The sequence below is a fragment of the Orcinus orca genome, chromosome 14 (genome assembly GCF_937001465.1).
Source record: "Orcinus orca chromosome 14, mOrcOrc1.1, whole genome shotgun sequence".
Classification (NCBI taxonomy): domain Eukaryota; kingdom Metazoa; phylum Chordata; class Mammalia; order Artiodactyla; family Delphinidae; genus Orcinus; species Orcinus orca.
Genome location: NC_064572.1, coordinates 49,511,957 through 49,532,017, shown reverse-complemented (window position 1 = coordinate 49,532,017; position 20,061 = coordinate 49,511,957). Strand labels below are relative to the sequence as shown.

Sequence of the window (20,061 nt, the reverse complement as noted above, 5' to 3'; positions counted from 1 at the left end):
ATGTGTGTATGCTGGGAGGCTATTGACACTAAGCTGTTAGGAAAGTTTTCTCTGAGGAGATGATATTTTGAGCTGGGTCCTGAATGATGAGAGTGAATTAGCCTTGTAAAAGATCAGATAAGAAGTGTTCTTGGTTAACAGAAAATAGTATACAAAAGCCATGAGACATATTGTTAACTATTTCTTCCCACACATTTCACACTGATGAGGACACACCACTGTATCATAATATCTTGGCTAGAAACTACTGTTTTTGGTGGGTTGCACTATTTGGTGGGTTGCAGGAACTATTAAGGAAGAAGAATTACTAGGAATTATCTACTGAAAACTACCAAGGAATGCTTCCTCACAAAGTAAAAAGTCTAAAGAATAGGAGAAAGTAATCAAGCTATAAATAGAAGGGAAAGAGATCAAGGTAAAGGAGATAATTAGAGAAAATGGGAAAGAGCAAGGCACATTCAGGTAACTGGAAATGATAGTTCAGTAGGACTGAAACATACATATAGAAATAGAGGGCCAAAGATGAAGCTGGAGAGAAGAGCAACCATAACATAAAGACTTAAGTACACTGCTGAGGCATTTGGAATGCTTTTTTACTGCTCTGAACTATTTATCTAATACTAAAATACATAGGTATACAAATTTATTTATTAGTATTCACTATATACTATACTATTATATATTAGATTATATTCTATATTATTATATATTTTATGTTATATAATATATATTATATATAAACTTTAGTAATAATTAGGAGCCTTTCTAATACTCTAAAAAGTATAAAGAATCATGACCTTCCTGGCTTGAGAGCAATTTCAAATTATTAAATCTGACTCTCAGATGTAGAGGAAAATATAGATCAGTGGTCTTTACATGACTGGGCAACTTAAACCTTTTGGGCTTGTTTTTTATATTGATTACTTAAGTATTACTTATAGAGCTTCAGATCCAGGAAAGCTGAAGTGAATCTTTCTCATCTGTATTTCTCAACCACTCCCTAGATAATTTTGATGTACAGCCAGTTTGGAAAGTACTACAGTCAACCAGATTTCTAAAAATTCTCAAGGAAGAATATTATTACTTCTTTATGGTTTATATACAGAACACAAAAAAGATTGTGAGATAACTTGCAATTTATTTAAATGTAATAAGTACAGCTAATGATAAAAATAAAATAAATCAAGGATATAGATTTTGCCAGATTTCTGTGTTTTCAAAGATACAATCTACTATCTTATCTTAATTTTTCCCATTGTAATGATTCTATTTCATGTCCAGGTAATCAATGTCTAATAGTATTACCCAGCAATTTATTAATACAGTCCTTTGTATTTATCTGCAAAGGAAATTTAACCAATTTCTACAAGAGTTCAAAATAATTTGAAGTTTTAAGCTACATGTTTAATGCTTGAAACTTCAGTATATTAAATATATTCATTATATTAATTATGTTCAATATATTACATTTTAAAAATCAAGTATAAAAGGTCAAACAGCTATGTGTACATCTAGTTAATTCTACTTTAAAGTCCATGTAGATATACTTTCATTCAAAAAGTAAACATAAATTTAAAGCTTTTTAAGCTAAATTATGCCATACAATAAGTCTGAAATTCACTTTCATTTCTTCAGCAATGTCTTCACCAATGCGTTGTATAATGCCCAAGGAAATAATTGCTTCAAATATTCTCACCTGTATGACACTGTCCCCAGGGTTCATATCTGTATAAACAAAGACATCATAGGATATTTCAGGGAAGGTTGGAGTGTTATCGTTTGCATCCATCACCCGAATATTGACAGTAACTGGCTCACTTTCTTGAACACCATCAAATGCCGTTATCTTTGGGGATAGAAAAATACATTTAATAGAGTATTCATGCAAACATAAGCACTACAGAATTAACTCCTACAATTTAAGAAGTTTCTCGTATGTAATTTACAGTTTTAAAAGGGTGCTAAAATGTTTGCTGATAAAAGGAAGTAATAAAACTATAATAGTACATATAATCAAAGTGTTTTAATGTGCTAAGAAGCAAGTACGGAGGAGTCTGCTTTGTTTTTAATGTATTGAATGCAAGCACGTTTTAAAGAAGCTGATAGGTAAAATGTCTTAGAGGCTTGAAATGGCCAATGACACTGCTAATTTTTAGAAGTTAACTACTATTTAACCTTTAAAAAATTAATAGTAAAATACTCTCCATTTTTACATGTTTTGTTTACAATGCAACAGTTGCTTTTACAGCCAACATGCTTACATCAGTCAAGAAAATAGATGCCCTAAACATGTAATATCATCTTCTAATAATTCACTAAAATCACAATTTTTAAAGGACCCATTGGCATTTGTGAAGAGTGATATCTTAATTACATTATTAACTTTTAAAGAAGGTCTCACCAAAAAATCAGTGCTATAACACTACCATCCTCATTCTGAATGACTTTTGAAATCCACTCTGTATCTAAGTTTTAACTGGGGACTTTAGGTTTTCTGAAAGTTCTGAGTTTGCTGTGTAAGCTTTTCCCGACAAAAATCCTCCTTATATAAATTCCATTACCTACCCTTTTCTATCAGCTCATTTTCCCCCTATATTTGAATAAAATCTAGCTCAGAAATTTGGATAATGAAGAGAACTTCCTTTTTACCTCTATTCAGCTGTCAACTTTTCTCTCTCTCTCTCTCTCTTCACTAACCTAACCTACAAATTCTTGTTGTGGGAGGCTGTCCTGTGTATTATAAAAGGTTTATCAGCATCTTCAGTGTCTACCCACCAGATGCCAATAGCACCTCTTCGTAAGAGTAACATTCAAAATTCTTTCCAGAAATTGCAAACAGGTCCTGGGGAAGGGCAGGATGGGGAGGGTGGTGGGTGCAGGAATCATCCCCAGTGAGAACCACTGGCCTAACCGTATGACAAACTTAAAAATGCAATAACAATAAATAAATAAATAAATGTTAGAAAATAATTTTTTTATTTTGTTGATTCTACTTTATAATATCTCAATTTAAGTCAATCATGAGTGTATGGTGAAGAGTGAGATTCCCATTTTCTTGTTTTCATTTCAAAATTTGTCTTTCTTCTGTTGGAAAGAATGGTAATAAACTACACAAACTTACAAACAGAAAAAAGAGAAATACATGTGAAGAATTTTTTATTATTTATATTCTCTGTTATTACTTGAAAATATTGCATTTTTCCTTTCAAATCATTGACCTTTTCAGTTTTAAACAGACACCTCTTTCTCTTGCATACATATATATGTATATTTATATACATATATATGAAATCTCTTTACCGAAAAGATGTAAGTTTGCTGTTCTTCCCTGTCCACTGGTTGAAGTAAGGTGAGGTAACGAGTGATTCCAGTCTGCGTGATAGTGAAGACTGAGGTATAATCATTCAGAAAAAGGTGAAGCTCTGGGTCTTTCGTCTTTAAAAAAAAAAAAAAGTGCCATTATTTATAATGTTAATAAACAATGCATTTATTAGTTCATTACCTGGAAATTAATTTTTCAAATTTATTACAAAAATACATAACTGTATTAAGAATTTCTAAAGAAAAGAAAGATTTAACTAGAAATTTACTCATAATTGCACAAAACTATCCACAGACAATTACTCACTTTGTGGAAAATAAAATACTTAAATAAGTACTAGTATAATTAATGTGAATAAAAGGAAAAATAGGAAGAAGAAGAAGACAGAAAACAGTCCATTTGAATATATTCTTATTGATTATTTAATATCAATATTTTCCAGAACTTCATTGGACTCGAGAAATAAGAAATAAATACAAGAAAAGGAAATTGGAGGCAAGAATTTTAGCTGTAGAATTTTACAATTAATTCATTTGTAGTAATAAACTGCACACATGCATATTATTAACCTGTTCTCATGTTTAATGTAAAATAGAAATAAAATTGGTTATGTATATAATTCATTACCTATAAATAATGTGCTTACTCTTTCTTATTTTAATGTAAAGATTCTCCAAGGGGAAACTTAATATTTATTTTAATTAAAATATTTCAGATGATTAGATTCAAAATATATGAATTGACACGTGTCTGAAAAAAGGGTTTAGAAAAAAATGATATATACATAAAAAGGAAGTGACTGCAAAAGTTCAAAACACAGGTAATTAACTAGGCCTTGGAAATCCTTCACAATCTTATTGCCATCTCTGAAAGACAAGGTATTAATCTCTACAATTCAGAGAAAGAACAAAGACATAAAATGGGTAGGCTTGGATTGGCATCTGCATAGTGGAATAGCAAGGAAGGTGCAGCAAATAAAATGGGAATGTTGAGAGAGAGTGGACTATCAGAAAGGCTGTGAAAAAATAGATACAGGGATGATACAGCGAGGTAAGGTGTTTTACAGATTATGGCAACTTTTAAAATATTATGGTGTGAAATGTGATTTAATATCACAGATTTCTAAGTCTGATATCAAAGGCTGAGGGCGGAGTAGAGAGCCAGGAATTGTTAAACACATTGTCGATTAAAAAGAAAAAAAAAATTAGAACTCATATTTTAAAAATTTCTATGTAGAAGTGAGAAAGTTGAAATGCACGCTACTATATTAAAAGGCTGGCATGATTTGATCCACAAGATACTTTACATCTCCCTAAAGTTTCAATATGTGTATACTTCAAATAACCTTGGAATGAATGGTTTCATTTGAACCTGACACAAGTTCTGTATTTGCAGTATCTTATTAGGAGATAATATTTAGCTATATCATGGCAGCTTCCTTGCCCATGATTTTGATACAAGGTCAATGTGCTACATTTATCTCGGAACACTAAAAAAATTAATACTATACATAATAATATCTGTTGGTCCACTTATAAAATAATCAAAGTTGTTAAGAGTTGTAAAAAAATCAAGAGGCTTCTCACTGATATTTTCCAATGGGCATTCAGCTGTTTTCATTTCAGTGCCATGACCCCAGTTTCTCAGCATGGCTAGGAAGTGGGGTATTTTGGTTAATCAAATAGGTTAGTTAATAAAAAGTTAAATTCTTTTAAAAAGTAATTTATAAAATACACATTAAAACATATTTTTAAACCACATTTTTGGGATTCTTCTTTTGTTATACTTTAGAGCCAATTGTAATCTAATTCAATTATTATTTTTAAATGATCACAAATGTTAGCATACAGTTTCAATTAATTAAAAAAAACTAAATAAATATGAGTGTCTGCCTTTTTAGTGTTTACCCTTGATTTTACCTATCAAAGTAAAGTCACTAGGCTTTTAAATTCATATATTTTTTTCTGTTCTCTGAACGTACCAACAATGGTGCCAACAAACACAGCTTCTTTTCCTCATATTACACTACGAGTAATCCAAGCTGAGCAAGTTTTGCTATGTGATTTGCTTGCCAAATATTTACTTCTTTCCTTTTGTTCAAATCCTTCAGTCATTCTCTACTTCCTTTATGACTAATCCTCTCTCAATTTCTCTTCTTCCTTTCAACTGTAGCTTCTGTTAGTAAATTTGTTAGATATATTCATTCATATACTCACCACGTTTTAAGCATTTTTTTAATGTCAGGTACTGAGATAGTGCAATACTGTAATGAATGTTGGGTTGTAAACCAATGTATGTATATGTGACTGTGGTATGATTGTATCACAAACCACACTATTTCACAAATTTATGAAAGCGACAAGATTTCCATTGCCAAGCAACTCCCATTCGAAGATGATATACACACCAGGACTTCATAAACAGGCTCTCTCATATTTGATAACCAGAAACACTAAAGTCCTTCTGATAATTTAATTGTCTCCATTTCAAGTCCTTTTATAAAAACTAGCTAGGAACTAAAATAACATTTCCCAGAACTGCAGGCTGTTTTATGTAAAAAAAATAACAGAATGCATAATGTTAGTATTGTACATGGCATCTTACAGCTTATTCCAATCTGCTTTGCACAGTTAATTTCTGATTAAAATATAACTTTTGAAGTTTATTAATATTTAAAATAATAACCTTCTAAAATTTATATATGTATATAGCATGCATAGATGCTATTGGTAAATGTCTGGGTATTTAAGTATAAGAATTTAAGAAGGCAGATTTGGAAATGTTCAGCCGGTTATCACTCAAAGTTTAATACCTTAGATTCATTTGTAAGGATAATACTAGTTTCAGGTGTGGTGTACTATGAGTGTAAATGGAAGATAATGCTCTGGCTCATTATTCTGATAGGGACAGTATATTTTATGTAGTCCTTGTGTCTATAAATTTATTTAAATTAAATATTAGTTTTCTAAATCAAAATATACACAGAAGGCTGATTAATATAACAATCTTTTTCCCCAACATAAAGAAATATTATTTTACTCTAAAGTATACATTCAGCATATACCAAAAGCACAATATATTACTTTGTTAATTTGTGTATTATTTTCTGGGAGTATAAAACAAACTCTGATATTTATTCACAGCACAAATAAAGTGAATGCAAAAGTAAACACATATACAAACACAAAGGTAAACATATGAATGTAAAATTTTAAAATCTCATCATATAGAATAAATATGTTCAAACATGACAGTCTATTGGATTTAAAACCAACTATGGGTTTCCAATGAGACTCAAAAGATGACATCACACATACATACACACACAAGATTATATGCATCCTCATATATATGCACATACAACACAGAAATGTATATGTGCACATACATATGCATACTTATGTGCATACATATAAATTACAAAGCATAACAAGAAAATAAAAAATTTAATCTCATCTGCCAATTTCAATTAGTTGACAGTAGTTCTCTGAAGTACCTTGTTTAAAAGGGTTCGCCTCTAAGATTAGAATTTTTCTAAAAGAATGCAATAATGAATTATTAATGCTCCATGGGCTAAAAAAATTAATAATTAAATAATCTTTGTTTAAGTTCACATGCAGTTTGGATTCTCCACAATTTTATAATACTATAACCAATAATATGATGTAATAAATTTAAATTACATATATATTTTAATAGTTTTAGGTCTTTATAAGTGATAATGAAGTAATTGCCTTTTTTTTTTTTTTTGTAGAAAGGAAAAAGAACAAGAAAATGAACCACAGCAATTAACAAAAGAGCAAACACAAAATTAACACCTAGTACCTACAGGAACTCCACCAGGTGGAACCTATATGCAAATTAAACATTAAATTAAAAAATGTAAATATAAATGACCACAAATATATATATGGCATACAAATGTACACTAGAAAAAAAACAATGAACCACAAAACAAACAAACAAAAACCTTTTCCAGTTTATTTAAACTAACAATTTTTTCGAAGGTGTATTTTTTTCTTAGTATTTTGAAACATCATAACATATATATGATAGTATAACAATATTTATAAAGCATATAAGTACATTATACCTTTATAAGTGTACTGTATTAAATTTCAAGGATACCTTTATTTTGAAACAAAACACTATATAGGGATGCAAACTGACTTGGAATTATAAGTGAATCATTGCCTTTCTGCAAGCCAAATGCATAACCTGTTGATTATTATTCCCCGTTATTTTTTTATAACTAGAATTCAATAAGCAACTTTTAGTGGTTCTGCCGCTGAAAACCTGGTGGTTTCAGACATGCCTCTTTTGCATTACCTGCTCTATGTATATTCTGGACTATTATGAAACTGAAGTAAGAATGGTTGAAAAAAATTATAAATATGATTCATATATATATTACATATGCATGTATAAATATATATTGATCTCTATAGGAAGGAACATTAGTACAAATATTTTTGTCTACTTTCTTTTTCAGTTTACTGTGACCCTTAATATTCCTTCTGACTCAAAATCTAAACTGCTAATAACACCACAAATCACCGATCTCTGCTACTAGTTCCTAAAACTTTGCCTTACTTTCTACTGAATTGAAGGAAGAAAACAACTTCATTTTTGGATAAACAGATCCAAGTCTGTCCCCTTCTTGGCATCTGCCCTGTGGCTTAGCTGTGCTCAAGAAAACCAACTCCTGGAATGACTACTTCTCTTTCATGCCTGATGCTTTATCTCTGTTTCTATTGGTAATACCTGTATGAGGTGATGTGTCTTTGCCCTTAATCTTAAATCCTGTACCCTTATGCTGATTAATTTCACTAATTCTGACATTCAAAAACTACTAGAATTTACCATGTAGTAAAATTCTTGCCTGCAAACTAAAAGGGCCTTGAAGTTTTCTTTTGTTAATACAGATCCTAAAATAACCTAGCAATGAACATATTTTACTTTTGAGAAGTGAAGAGCACTTGGCCTGGAAAAAAAATATGATTCAGAAGGACATAAATTCATCTTCAAACACATCAATGACTAATCTAAAGATTTATTCTGTATACTGGCAAATGGAAGATATAAAGAATAATGGTTGAGTTACAAGAATGCTCGTTTCAACTCAATGTGATGAAAAGCTTTCTAGTAGTTAGTTGTCCCACCATGGAATGGGCCATATTGTGAAACAGTTAATTCAATACCATTAGAACTGTTGATACATATGCCAGATATTCTCATTCCTTTACTTGTGTCTGAACTTATTAGTTTATTAAACAATTACTAGAACATACTAAGTTCTGGGAACTGTATTAGATCTTCATGATACAAAAGTTATTAAGACCTAGGACCTATCCTCGATTTAAATTCAATGAGGGAGAAAGACACACACAATGATGTAAATATAACTTTAGAGAAATTCACCAAAAAGAGACATGCAACTCAACTGAGAGAATGCATAATCTAGAAAAGATTCTTAAATGAGGGTGTGCCTGAGCTGAATTCCAAACACTGAGCATGTTCTTCAAGCCAGTTCATGTAATGGAAAATGAAAGATTTCAAAAAAGAAAATGTAACAAACAAAGGTAATTAGATAAGCAGTAGTTTGGTGTAATGCATGAAACCACAAGTAGTTGCTAAATGTAATAAGTGAAGCAGAAATTTTCAGAAAATGAGGCTGCAGAAATGTTCAGGTATCAAGTAGCAGAAAACCATGCACATAGGCTTAAAATTTCTTCTGCAGCAAGTCATGAGAGTATACTAGGTAGAAGTGTGATATAGTAAGATTTGAGCTTTGAATAAATCATTCTAGTGGCTGAGTGAAAGATGGTTTTGAGTAAGAAAAAAAAATGGGAGCAAGAAGATTAGGAGGCAATTTTAATAAAAGACAAATGGGTTGTAAGAGTGGAGAGAGAAAAAGAGAGTCAAGAAATATTCAGAGGACAAAACAGGAAGAATTTAAAGATTTCTTAATTGTCTTGAGTAAAAAAAAAATCAAGGATGACTCCTAGGTTTCAAGCTTGAGTGGCACAATGAAGTGTAACATCAACTCCTGAAGAATGGATTTTAATATAACATTTCACATAGTATAGGAAGTTGGATTAAATGATGTTTAACATTCTGTGGACTTATTTAAAGTATAGATATATCGAAGTTGTAGATGATATTTTAGAAAAATTTGTCACTAGGGATTAGATATACTTGTTCAGTTTCTAGGCACCTAATGACCATCACTCACTGCAGATGATTTTAGAAAGAGGATGGGCCTAAATAATAAACAAATGGCCAGATAGACATTGTTTAATCACTTGACATTTCTATAAAACATAGTAATTATGGCACTCTCCATGCACATGGCTTTATCTAAGGGAAATTTTCTCTCCCTTCCCATCCCCACCAGCCCCAAGTGAAGGAGCAGGCCAAGGTGGCAGTGACTGCTACCATATATCTTTTTGGGTCACTGGCATTTGAACAAAAGGCTGCAACTGGTAAATATAAGGCTCACGGTGTTATACAGCTATCACAGGGTAGAACCAACAGTCAAGCCCAGGTCTATCTAACTCCAAAGCACAAACTCTTAAGAACCACAATGTGCCGTCCCATCCCTTGGAAACATTCAGAGTATTTAATAGGCTAACTGAATTGTAAATCTTCAAGAGCAGAATTCTAAGTAGTGTTTTCCAAAGGTTTCAGACCCAGAAGCTCTCTCCACCCTAAGTCAGTAATATCTTGAAGTCCCACTATCCTTTACAAAGTCCCTTAGAATGCAATTTTAACATTTGTAATTTTAAAGTGAATGACAATCCAGAAAAGTAAGAATGTATGCGAGCAAACATAGGGCTTAGTATGCAACCACTAAACAATATAAATGTACCAAGAAGTACAAATACATAAATTTTGCCATTATGGAAAAACTAAAACTACATTTTTTTTTTTAGGATTTAGCTTGTGCCAACCACTGTGTTCATGAAGATGTGACTTAAACTATTAGAAATTTCCAAACTGACTAGTCACTGCTTAAAATATGATTATGCATTTAAATTAAAAACATGAAATAAAATCCACACCAAAATTTGTGGGACATAACTGGGCCTACAAAATATATTAGCTTAGCCAGGATAAAACTTCTTAATGTGGTTCTGTGAGTTTTCTAGTGAGTATTCACTAAATGACCTGTGACTCATGAAACACATTAAACTTCAGGAAATCCCTAAACACTCTGTGATGTGGGATGTGAAATTGGGTATGTATACGCACTTTTCTAGGAAGAAAGTCTATAGCATTAACAGCTGTTATCATAGTCAGACTACAGTCAGACTGTATAAAATAGAAAGGGGCTATCTAGACTAGTGATTAAAATCAATGACTTTATTTCCATTAGACCTTGGCTCAAGGTCTAACTCTACCATTTACTAATTCTGTGATCAGAGTAAGGCATTTAAAATTGCTTCAAATTTAAGGCACTTAAATTGCATTTAAATTTCCCTTTCTGCAATATGTAAAATTGCATCTATTATGTTTGCTGTGAAATTTAAGGGAATTAATGCAAGATAAAGCATTTACTATATTATCTGGAAGGTATTAAGAACTCAGTGTGAATTAGCTGTTGTTAAAACACATGATGAAAGAAAATGGGAGAGAGTAAGAAGGGCAAAAAAGGTAGGATGAGGAAAAAAAAAAGAAAGCAGAGAAAGATATAAAGAGTAAAATAAAACACCTGGTGAGAAGTGGAGTGCACACAAGAGTTATCACAGCCTCTGCTAAGGGTTACAAAATTTTTCCAGAAAGAAAAAAAAAAAAATCTGGAAGTGCCCTTGTAATTTACTAAACTGATGACAAAATCCCATGTAATGAAATTTTGGGGGATGTTCTAGAGCTGTGCTGTCTAATTAGCGACATGTGACTATTCACATTTAAAATAATTCAAATTAAACAAAATGTTAAAATTATGTTTTCAGTCTAGTTACATTTCAAGTGCTCCATAGCCACACAGGCTTAGTGGCTACTGTGCTGGACAGAATAGCTACAGAGTATTTCCACGATCACAAAGTTTTATCAGATGCTATCGAAATGGGAGACATTTCTGGGTCAGGACTTTGTAAGTTGCAAGTGACAGAAATCAGACTTAACGTATGTTAAAACAAAAAAAGATATTTGGGGAAATACTGTGCTAGGTCAGAGACTAAAAGGAAAATCTTTAGGGATTCATATAGATCTGGGGATATTCCAGCCTAAAAAATTGGGACTCGGTAGGACTCCTCTCTGTATGTCTCTGTCAGGCTTCATTCTCTCCCAATGACAATGGGCCTTCTCTATGATGTCAGCAAACTTGGTTACAATGGCTTCAGATTCATTTCCACTTCTTTAATACATGATGCCAAAGTCCTCCAGCTCCAATTTTGTTTTCCGTTCAATTCCTGGGAGGACTTTGACTGGACTGGTAAAAATTTTCTGTCCACTCTTTGGAGCAATCACTCTAGCTAAGGAGGTAAAATACTCTGATCTGCCCAATCTGGACAATTTCCCACTCCTTTAGTGAGTGTCAGTACCATAAAAACAGAGGACAATGATGTGTGGAGTGGAAGAGTGTTAGCATCAACATAGCCATTGGCAAAAGTGTGAGCGGGTCAGCTGCCCCAAAATGTGTTTTCTTTAATAACATAATGTCAGAAAAGTCCCCCAAATCACACTTCAGAGCTACCTTCATGATTTTTATACTTATTGTGTAATGCCATTATTTTTTCCTATTAGTATTACATAGTTTAAAGCCAATGTTAATTAAAAAGACTGCCCTTGTACTTTAGCAAACTGCAAGTGAAACATTTTCTTCCTTATACTGAATATCTGTAAACTGAAAAAGAACAGTTGCTAAATTCAAATTTACTTTTTTTATAATAACTTTGATATGGAATTAAATTACAACCCTAAGACTTTCATTTATACTGACTTTTTTCTCTATTCTATAGCTCATGCAACCATGTCTTTGTAATATCTCCCACTGGCATAAATATAACGAGATGTGTTAGCAAAATAAGAGCAAAAATTATATTTAACTTACATCTTCTACATCCTTGTCCAGAACTACAATTCTTAGAGGGCTGGTCAAATTCATACTGTCAGAAATAGTTGCTCCCACTGGGGCAGATTCCAGAATATAGCCTTGATAACTGGGCATTGTGAAATATGGGCTCTGATTGTTTACATCCAGTATTTCAATATGCAGACTGGCAAAAGCAGGAAGAGGATGACCATTGTCCTGTTCAGCCTAAAAAAGAATATAAAAGATTAAAACATTGTATGTTATGGAATCCTTTCGGGGTGCTATTTTTCATACTATATGTAGGAATTCTCTTTTAATCTGGTATCATTACAGAAAGAACTACTTTAAAGTAAAGGACCCTTAGAAAACATGAGGAAATAAAAGTCCAGAGAGGCTTCATCAATTTTTGCTTTCCTGTCCTCAAACCCAGTGTATATTTCAAGAAAAAAAAATCATTGCAATAAACTTTTGTATCTGTCATGGCATATTATTAGAAAAAATAACAGCACTTAAATACATTTAGATAGAAAACTGAGAAGGGAAGATATTTGAGTGAATTACTGATAAAATATTTAAATAAAAAACAGACAAATATTCATAACTCAAATAATGCATTGTGTTTATTTTTGCCTCTTCCACATCTTCTTGTTCCACATTAGTAATTAAATCCCCAAATAACTCATAATTCTACATACAATTAATAGATTAAAGCTACATTTGTTGCCCACAAAAAGTCCTCTAAAGACTCTTATATGGGACAGAGAAAATTTCAATAAATTATTTTTAGTAGAAATAGAAATGTAAACATTATTTAACCATAAATATGTTATTCAAGTAAAATTAATATTCCTGCTATTAGGAGTATGTTTATTTTCTTGTTTTTTTCCTCCTATTCAGTTTAAAAATTTGATGACAAATTATATTTCCAATAAATTTTCTTAGGAAATCTCCACATGGTCATGCTATGAATGGGTGAACACCAACCCTTAACACCAACTCTTGACTTTGTTTTTTAAAAAATACATCTTATTGTGTAGCAATCCAAAAATTTTATCTAAGGGAAGATTTTATCACAACTGATTTCTAGAAAATCTCTTCCAAACTTTAGAATAAATCATTAACATAATTCAATAGTATATATATATATAAATATTCAAAATCTGTCATTTTTTAATTGATATGTTCCCCCATTGCTGCAATAGTTGTATTTTGAAATCAACTAAAAGTTAAATATTTTATTTTAAATCCTGTAGTGCTTTCCTACATGAAGCAGTGACATTTGGCCATGAAGGTTTATAAGCAGTTCAGATAGATATCTCTGATTGTTCATTATTGGGCTTCTGGAAGATAATTGTTCACTTCTTTCTAGTTGTAATTTTTAGTAATTTAGTAACTTAGTAATTTAGTTTTTTTTCCTATCAATTTAGTTTTTTTCTATCAATTTAGGTTTTTTTTCTATCAATTGAGAGGGTATGTGACAAATCACAGTAATGTTTGGCAGAACCAGTGAGTTTGCACCAAGAAAAATCACTTCATGTTATTAGTAATACTAAAAAAATTTTTGAAATATAATGTATGCTAATTACTACATTGAAATTATGGTAATTAATAAACCCATTGTTAAATAATATTATATAAAGCATTGTTTAGAAAAAAACTACTTATCTTTGTTTTTTAAATATTTTGATAACTATTTCAATATATTAGATTTCCTTTATAATGTTATATAGTTTATTTTATGCATTTAAATTTTCATCTGAGAACAGACTGCTAGAGTGGTTAATGGTACAAAATGTTTATGAGCCCCTGCTCTGCATTAAAGACAACAGTCCTGGAATAATGTGTAGCCTTTTCTGTAACTTTGTATCCTTCACTCATAACCATATGTGCTCCTGACCATCAGCATGGATAAGCTGTTTCTGTATCCAGTGGTTGCGATTAATTCATGCTGAGACATGGATGTTCTTCTAGGAGTCCCCTCTGTGACATACAGCAGGCTTTCTGGACACAGTTGACCAGGGGAAAAGGTACAGTCCATGACTAGAAAACATCATCTTTCACTGTAGGAAACTAATTGGTCCATAACGGGCTCCAGCCCAATGACCTTGATCTAATTGAATCAGGAACAGTTCACACATGCTAGTCATTTTGAACAGGACTTTTTCTCTCTCCCTTTATTTTGTATCTAACTGTTCTGAAAGTCATTATGTTATGTCCTGGACATACTAATAATGCTATGAAAAGTCACAGATTTTATCATTTGTCCCCTTCCTCCAATAAACACACACAATTTATGGATGGTGAGAGGAAAACAAAAAGCAAATTGTGTAACAATGAAAGAAGCTTTTATTTTACATTCAGCTCGTATGTTGTTAATTTTTACTGCAAGTTGGGAAGCCAAAACATGTATTATTTGCATGATGGAGACAAAGTGATCCAACAAAAAGAGAAAGAAAACTCAAATTAGATCTATGGAAACAGTTGATTTGCCCGTATCTTTAAAAATAACATGTAAAGGCTCTGTCTATTATTTCTCTAACATTAGTTTGTTGTTAATATGAGTAATATTTTTGGATTGCTACTACATATTTCATCCTCTTTGGGGTGTTTTGTATGTGCTAACCACGTATCTGTCCCTAAAGTTCACATTCTTAATCTCTATGCTATTTTGCCCCTCTAAATATGAAAACATATACTTCTGTGTTTATGCAAAAATAAAAACGTCAGTTTTATGTTTAAGGCCATACCACATGTAAGTCACAGACAGAGTAGGGCCCCAGACTCAGGTCTCCTGATTTACGAGAGCCTATACAGGGAAATTCACCACATGATTCTCTAATTTACAGAATGCAAATGAACATCCAAATTTAAGATTGATGGGAAAAATTAGTGGCAGGAAAGAAAATTAGTAAAGTAGATAATCCAGATTGAATTAGAGATAAAATATGTCACTTAAAACAAATTATCATGCTTTTCTCTTTAGAAGGTTCATACACGAAACTATCATCCAATCCTCTCTTCTGTATAATATAAATAGGAATTCTCAAAAGTCTTACTTATTCTGTTCCCCTGTAGTTGCTAGTAAATGAGATGAGAAGCATAAAAAAGCAGGTCAAGTGAAACAAGGTAGTATTTAAAAAATCATCTACTCCCATAAGACAACCTTATTTATATCTACAAAGTCTGTAGTTACAAATTAAACATTATATTTAAAAGCCAGGTTTTGCTTGGAGAATTTCTGGGCATGAGTCCCATTTTCAGTAATGAGACCAAAGTAAAACTAAAGCCAAAATGGGAGAAGTATACAAAATATACTATTTAGTTACTTCGGAGAGCAAAACATTAAAAGAAACAAGCTACTCCGTTTTCAATATTAAGGCAAGCAAATATTGATAACCTCTTAGCTCCTTGAACCAGAGGACGGAGAATACAGACTAACTTTTGTCCTACTGGCTTGTGGCAAGCAATGTAATAAATTCCATGATCTCTAGTATGAACCCTTTAAAGTAGATACAATTTAGGGGGAAGAAAGAAAATAGGAAGATTATCAAGACATTTAAATACATTCTAGGAAAGAAGAAATAAATAACTTTTTTCCTGGAAAGTCAGGAATTATTTATTATGCATCTATAGTGCCCACTTTTTACATTTTTGTGTTTGCTTTTGTCTACACTCATTCTTTCCAATTTTTCCTAAGGCCACTTCAGTTAGGCTTTTGCCCCACCACTCAAATACAGCTGTTCTTGTCAAAATTACCAATAATTCCTACAATGCTAAACGCAATATTTATTTTTAATCCATATCTTACTTAACCTACCTTCAGCATTTAAAACATTATTCACTAGTCTTTCAAGACAACACTCTCTCTTGGTTTTCTTCCAATACTACTATCCATTTCTTCTCATTCTCATTTTCTGGTTTCTCCTTTCTTCTCCAACTTAAAATTGGGGTGGCCCTGGAGTCAGGTCTTAGTCATCTTCTCTTCCTCTTACTCACTTCCTTGCTAATCTAGTCTAATCTCATGGTTTTAAAAATCTCAGTAACTAACCCTAAATAGACATTTCTCCAAAAAAGACATACAGATGGCCAACAAATGCATGAAAATATGCTCAACATCAGTAATTATTAGAGAAATGCAAATCAAAACTACAGTGAGGTATCATCTCACACTGGTCAGAATGGCCATCATTAAAAAATCTGCAAACAATAAACGCTGGAGATGATGTGGAGAAAAGGGAATCCTCCTACACTGTTGGTGGGAATATAAATTGGTACAGCCACTATGGAGAACAGTATGGAGGTTCCTCAAAAAACTAAAAATAGAACTACCATATGACCCAGCAATCCCACTCCTGGGCATATACCTGAAGAAAAACATAATTCAAAAAGATATATGCACCACAGTGTTCACTGCAGCACTACTGACAATAGCCAGGACATGGAAGCAACCTAAGTGTCCATCAACAGAGGAACGCACAATGAAGATGTGGTACATATATACAATGGAATATTACTCAGCCATAAAAAGGAATGAAATAGTGCCATTTGCAGAGATGTAGATAGACCTAGAGATTGTCATACAGAGTGAAGTCAGAAATAGAAAAACAAATATTGTATAATATCACTTATATGTGGAATGTGGAAAAATGGTACAGATGAACTTATATTTAAAGAGAACAAAGTTATGGATACCAAGGGGGGAAGGGAGGGGGTGGGATGTATTGGGAGATTAGAATTGACATATATACACTACTATGTATAAAATAGATAACTAATGAGAACCTACTGTAGAGCACAGGGAACTCTACTCAATGCTCTATGGTGACCTAAATGGGAAGGAAATCTAAAAAAGAGGGGATATATGTATATGCATAACTGATTCACTTTGCTGTACAGCAGAAACTAACACAACATTGTAAAACAACTATACTCCAATAAAAATTTTTTTTAAATGCCAGCAACATAATGACTCCCAATTTCTATCTCCAGCTTGGAGCTCTGAGAGTCCAGAATCTATATAAAACTGTATATGTAATAACTCTGCTTAAAGAATAACTATAAAGATAGTTATTATCTAATTATTATAGTTATTAGGTAACTACAGTAATAATTATTTTAAAATAACTATTAAATGATATGTTTATTAGATACCTGATATCTAATAAACATTTCAAATGTAACCTCTGAAAAAATGAAATTCTCATCTCCCACCTCACAAACCTATTCCACAAACAGTCTTTCCCACTTTAATAGCAGCTCCATTCTTCCAGTTGCCCAGGCCAAGAATCTTGGAGTCATCTTTACTCCTTGGTTCTTTTCACACTTCACATCTAATCTATGAGGAAATTTTATTGACTATAACTTCAAAATATATGCAGGATCTAACTACTTCTCACCTCCTCCACTATTACCACTCTGGTAGGGGCCAACCCACTATCATCTGCCACCTGGATGATTTAAACTTCTCCATCAGCTTCTACCCTTGCCAGTAGCCCATTCTTTTATGTGCAGCTCAGTGATTTTGTTAAATATTAGTCAGATCAAGTCACTTCTCTCATTAAAACCTCTCAGTGATTTCCAGTTTGACTCAAGTCTACAGGATCTGACCTCTTACTGCTTTTATCATATTCTCCTTCTCACTAAATATGCTCTGACCATACTATATGCTGTTCCACTAAAAATCAGGCATATTTTTACCTCAGAACCTTTGCATTGGCTGTTCCCTCTACCTCAGATGTTATTCCCACAAATGTCCACATGAATTACATATCTTTTTCCACATGGCCTACACTGACCACCTCATTTAAATTATATCCCCAGCACTGGAATTCACAATGTAATTTGCTTTTTTTATAGCACTTAACAGATAAAATATTTCAAAATTTGTTTATTATACTTGTAATTTATTGTCAGAATTATTCCACTAGAATATAACTTTCAAGATATCACGGATGTGTGACTATTCTGTTAATGTTGACTTTCCAGGCTTATTGTAGTAGCTAACATTGAATAGTCTGTCAATAAGTACTGAATGAATAAATGTTCTTTTGGTAAGAAAGTCACACACTACTGCAAAAGCAAATGATGCTGTAATGAAAAGGTGGCTTAGCAGAGTGGTATTTGTCTCCCAGTCTATATCTAACCAACTTCACAACACCTGTTAAGTCCCTTACCCTCCCTTAATCACAGTAAATGACAATTTACAAGACATCTTGATTGTGTGATAACAATACATTCAAATTCAATTCAAATACATTCAACTGTGTGATACAATATATTCAAAATACTTACAAAAAATGCCTTGCAAGAAAATGTCTTATTCAGTAACTGTTAGTTGTATTACTGTTATTAAAAATAGTTTAAAGAAAATCTCCTGCTTGGAGTGATAGATGGGGAAAGAATTTAAAAGTTTTTTAAAAATTAATAATTTGTGTTTCCATCTTCTCATTTGATAATATATAATCAATGGATTTTATACTCCAAGAAATATTTCATGTCAGCAAACTTTAGAAGAAAAAACAAGTCTTATGTTAATCTAATTAATTGTAGTTTTATTTTAAAATGTAAATTAAATGTTGCAATTAAAAAGGTAAAACCACACTTTAGTCTTGATAATTCTGATAATTTTGCATTTTTCCTATATTTATAATATTTAAAAATAAAAATGGAATTATATTGTATGTAAAAAAAAAATGTCCTTTCTCTATGCATCTGTAAACCTAACCCTTTATTGCAACAAATGTCTGAGAATCATTCTTCACCAGACCTTTAAATTCTATGAGAGGGTAAACACTGTAAATTTGTCTGTTTCGTACATTGCTAAATGTTTGATCAGTTCCTGATATATGGAAGAATTCAAAAATAGGTTTGTTGTGAATTTTGTGTATTTTCAATTTCAATAGGCTATGTATATCTTTGCTTTACATAAATATTTTCTACAAATAAAATGAATGTGCCATGATTTTAATCCCCATTTTATAGATATTTACGGAGGGTTTGTTTTGGACATTAAAATGAAGCAGAAATAAATTTTTGTGAATGTATAACATGAACACCTTAAGTTATGTGAACGCCATCTTTATTTGTACATTTTAAAGGTTTTTCATATCTAAGCAAGCTTACCTACAGATAATTGGTATTGATATGCATTCCTGCCAGTCATATAAAGATATATAAAGGGCCACAACCTATCCTCCTCACTCACCAATTGTGGTTCCCTGTTAATAGGAATGAGGGCTGTGAATAGGTGATCTACAGTCTTCCAGAATTTATCAACATTTACATATAATACATATATAAATAAGCTGATATATATTTTTAGATACGGGGAGGTTTTTAAAATGGGCAGTGGTTTAAACAAAGAGATGTTTGCTCTGATTTGCTTTGTTTTTCACTTAGCGTATGACTTAGACACATTTTCTTGTCAGACTGAGGCAAATTGATTACTTTAGCAAGGTTCTGACTGAGTACACTCTTATAGTGCATTAACATACTTTTTTATTTGCCAGTTTTCTTGCCTGTCTCTCCTATTAAACTATAGTCTTTAATCTCTAGTTCTTAGGACCTGTTTGACCAATTTTCACAAACATCAGATACCTTAGGAAGGAAGGGGGATGGGGGGGAGGCAAGGGGAGGGGAGAAGAGAAACAAGGAACAAAGTGTGGATGAAAGGAGGAGGGAAGGAAAACAAATGGCAAAGCCA

General features: G+C 32.1%; 1 protein-coding gene across 1 annotated transcript in view; it reads right to left on the bottom strand.

Annotated features, from left to right (window-relative positions):
• Window positions 1–20,061, bottom strand: part of PCDH15 (protocadherin related 15) — a 711,784-nt gene that overhangs the window by 285,670 nt on the left and 406,053 nt on the right. The window contains exons 9-11 of the mRNA XM_049696610.1: window positions 12,378–12,584; window positions 3,301–3,435; window positions 1,697–1,846 (exon numbers count right to left, since the gene is read on the bottom strand). Of these exons, the coding sequence (XP_049552567.1) occupies window positions 1,697–1,846; window positions 3,301–3,435; window positions 12,378–12,584 (492 nt within the window). The remainder of the gene's footprint in view (window positions 1–1,696; window positions 1,847–3,300; window positions 3,436–12,377; window positions 12,585–20,061) is intronic.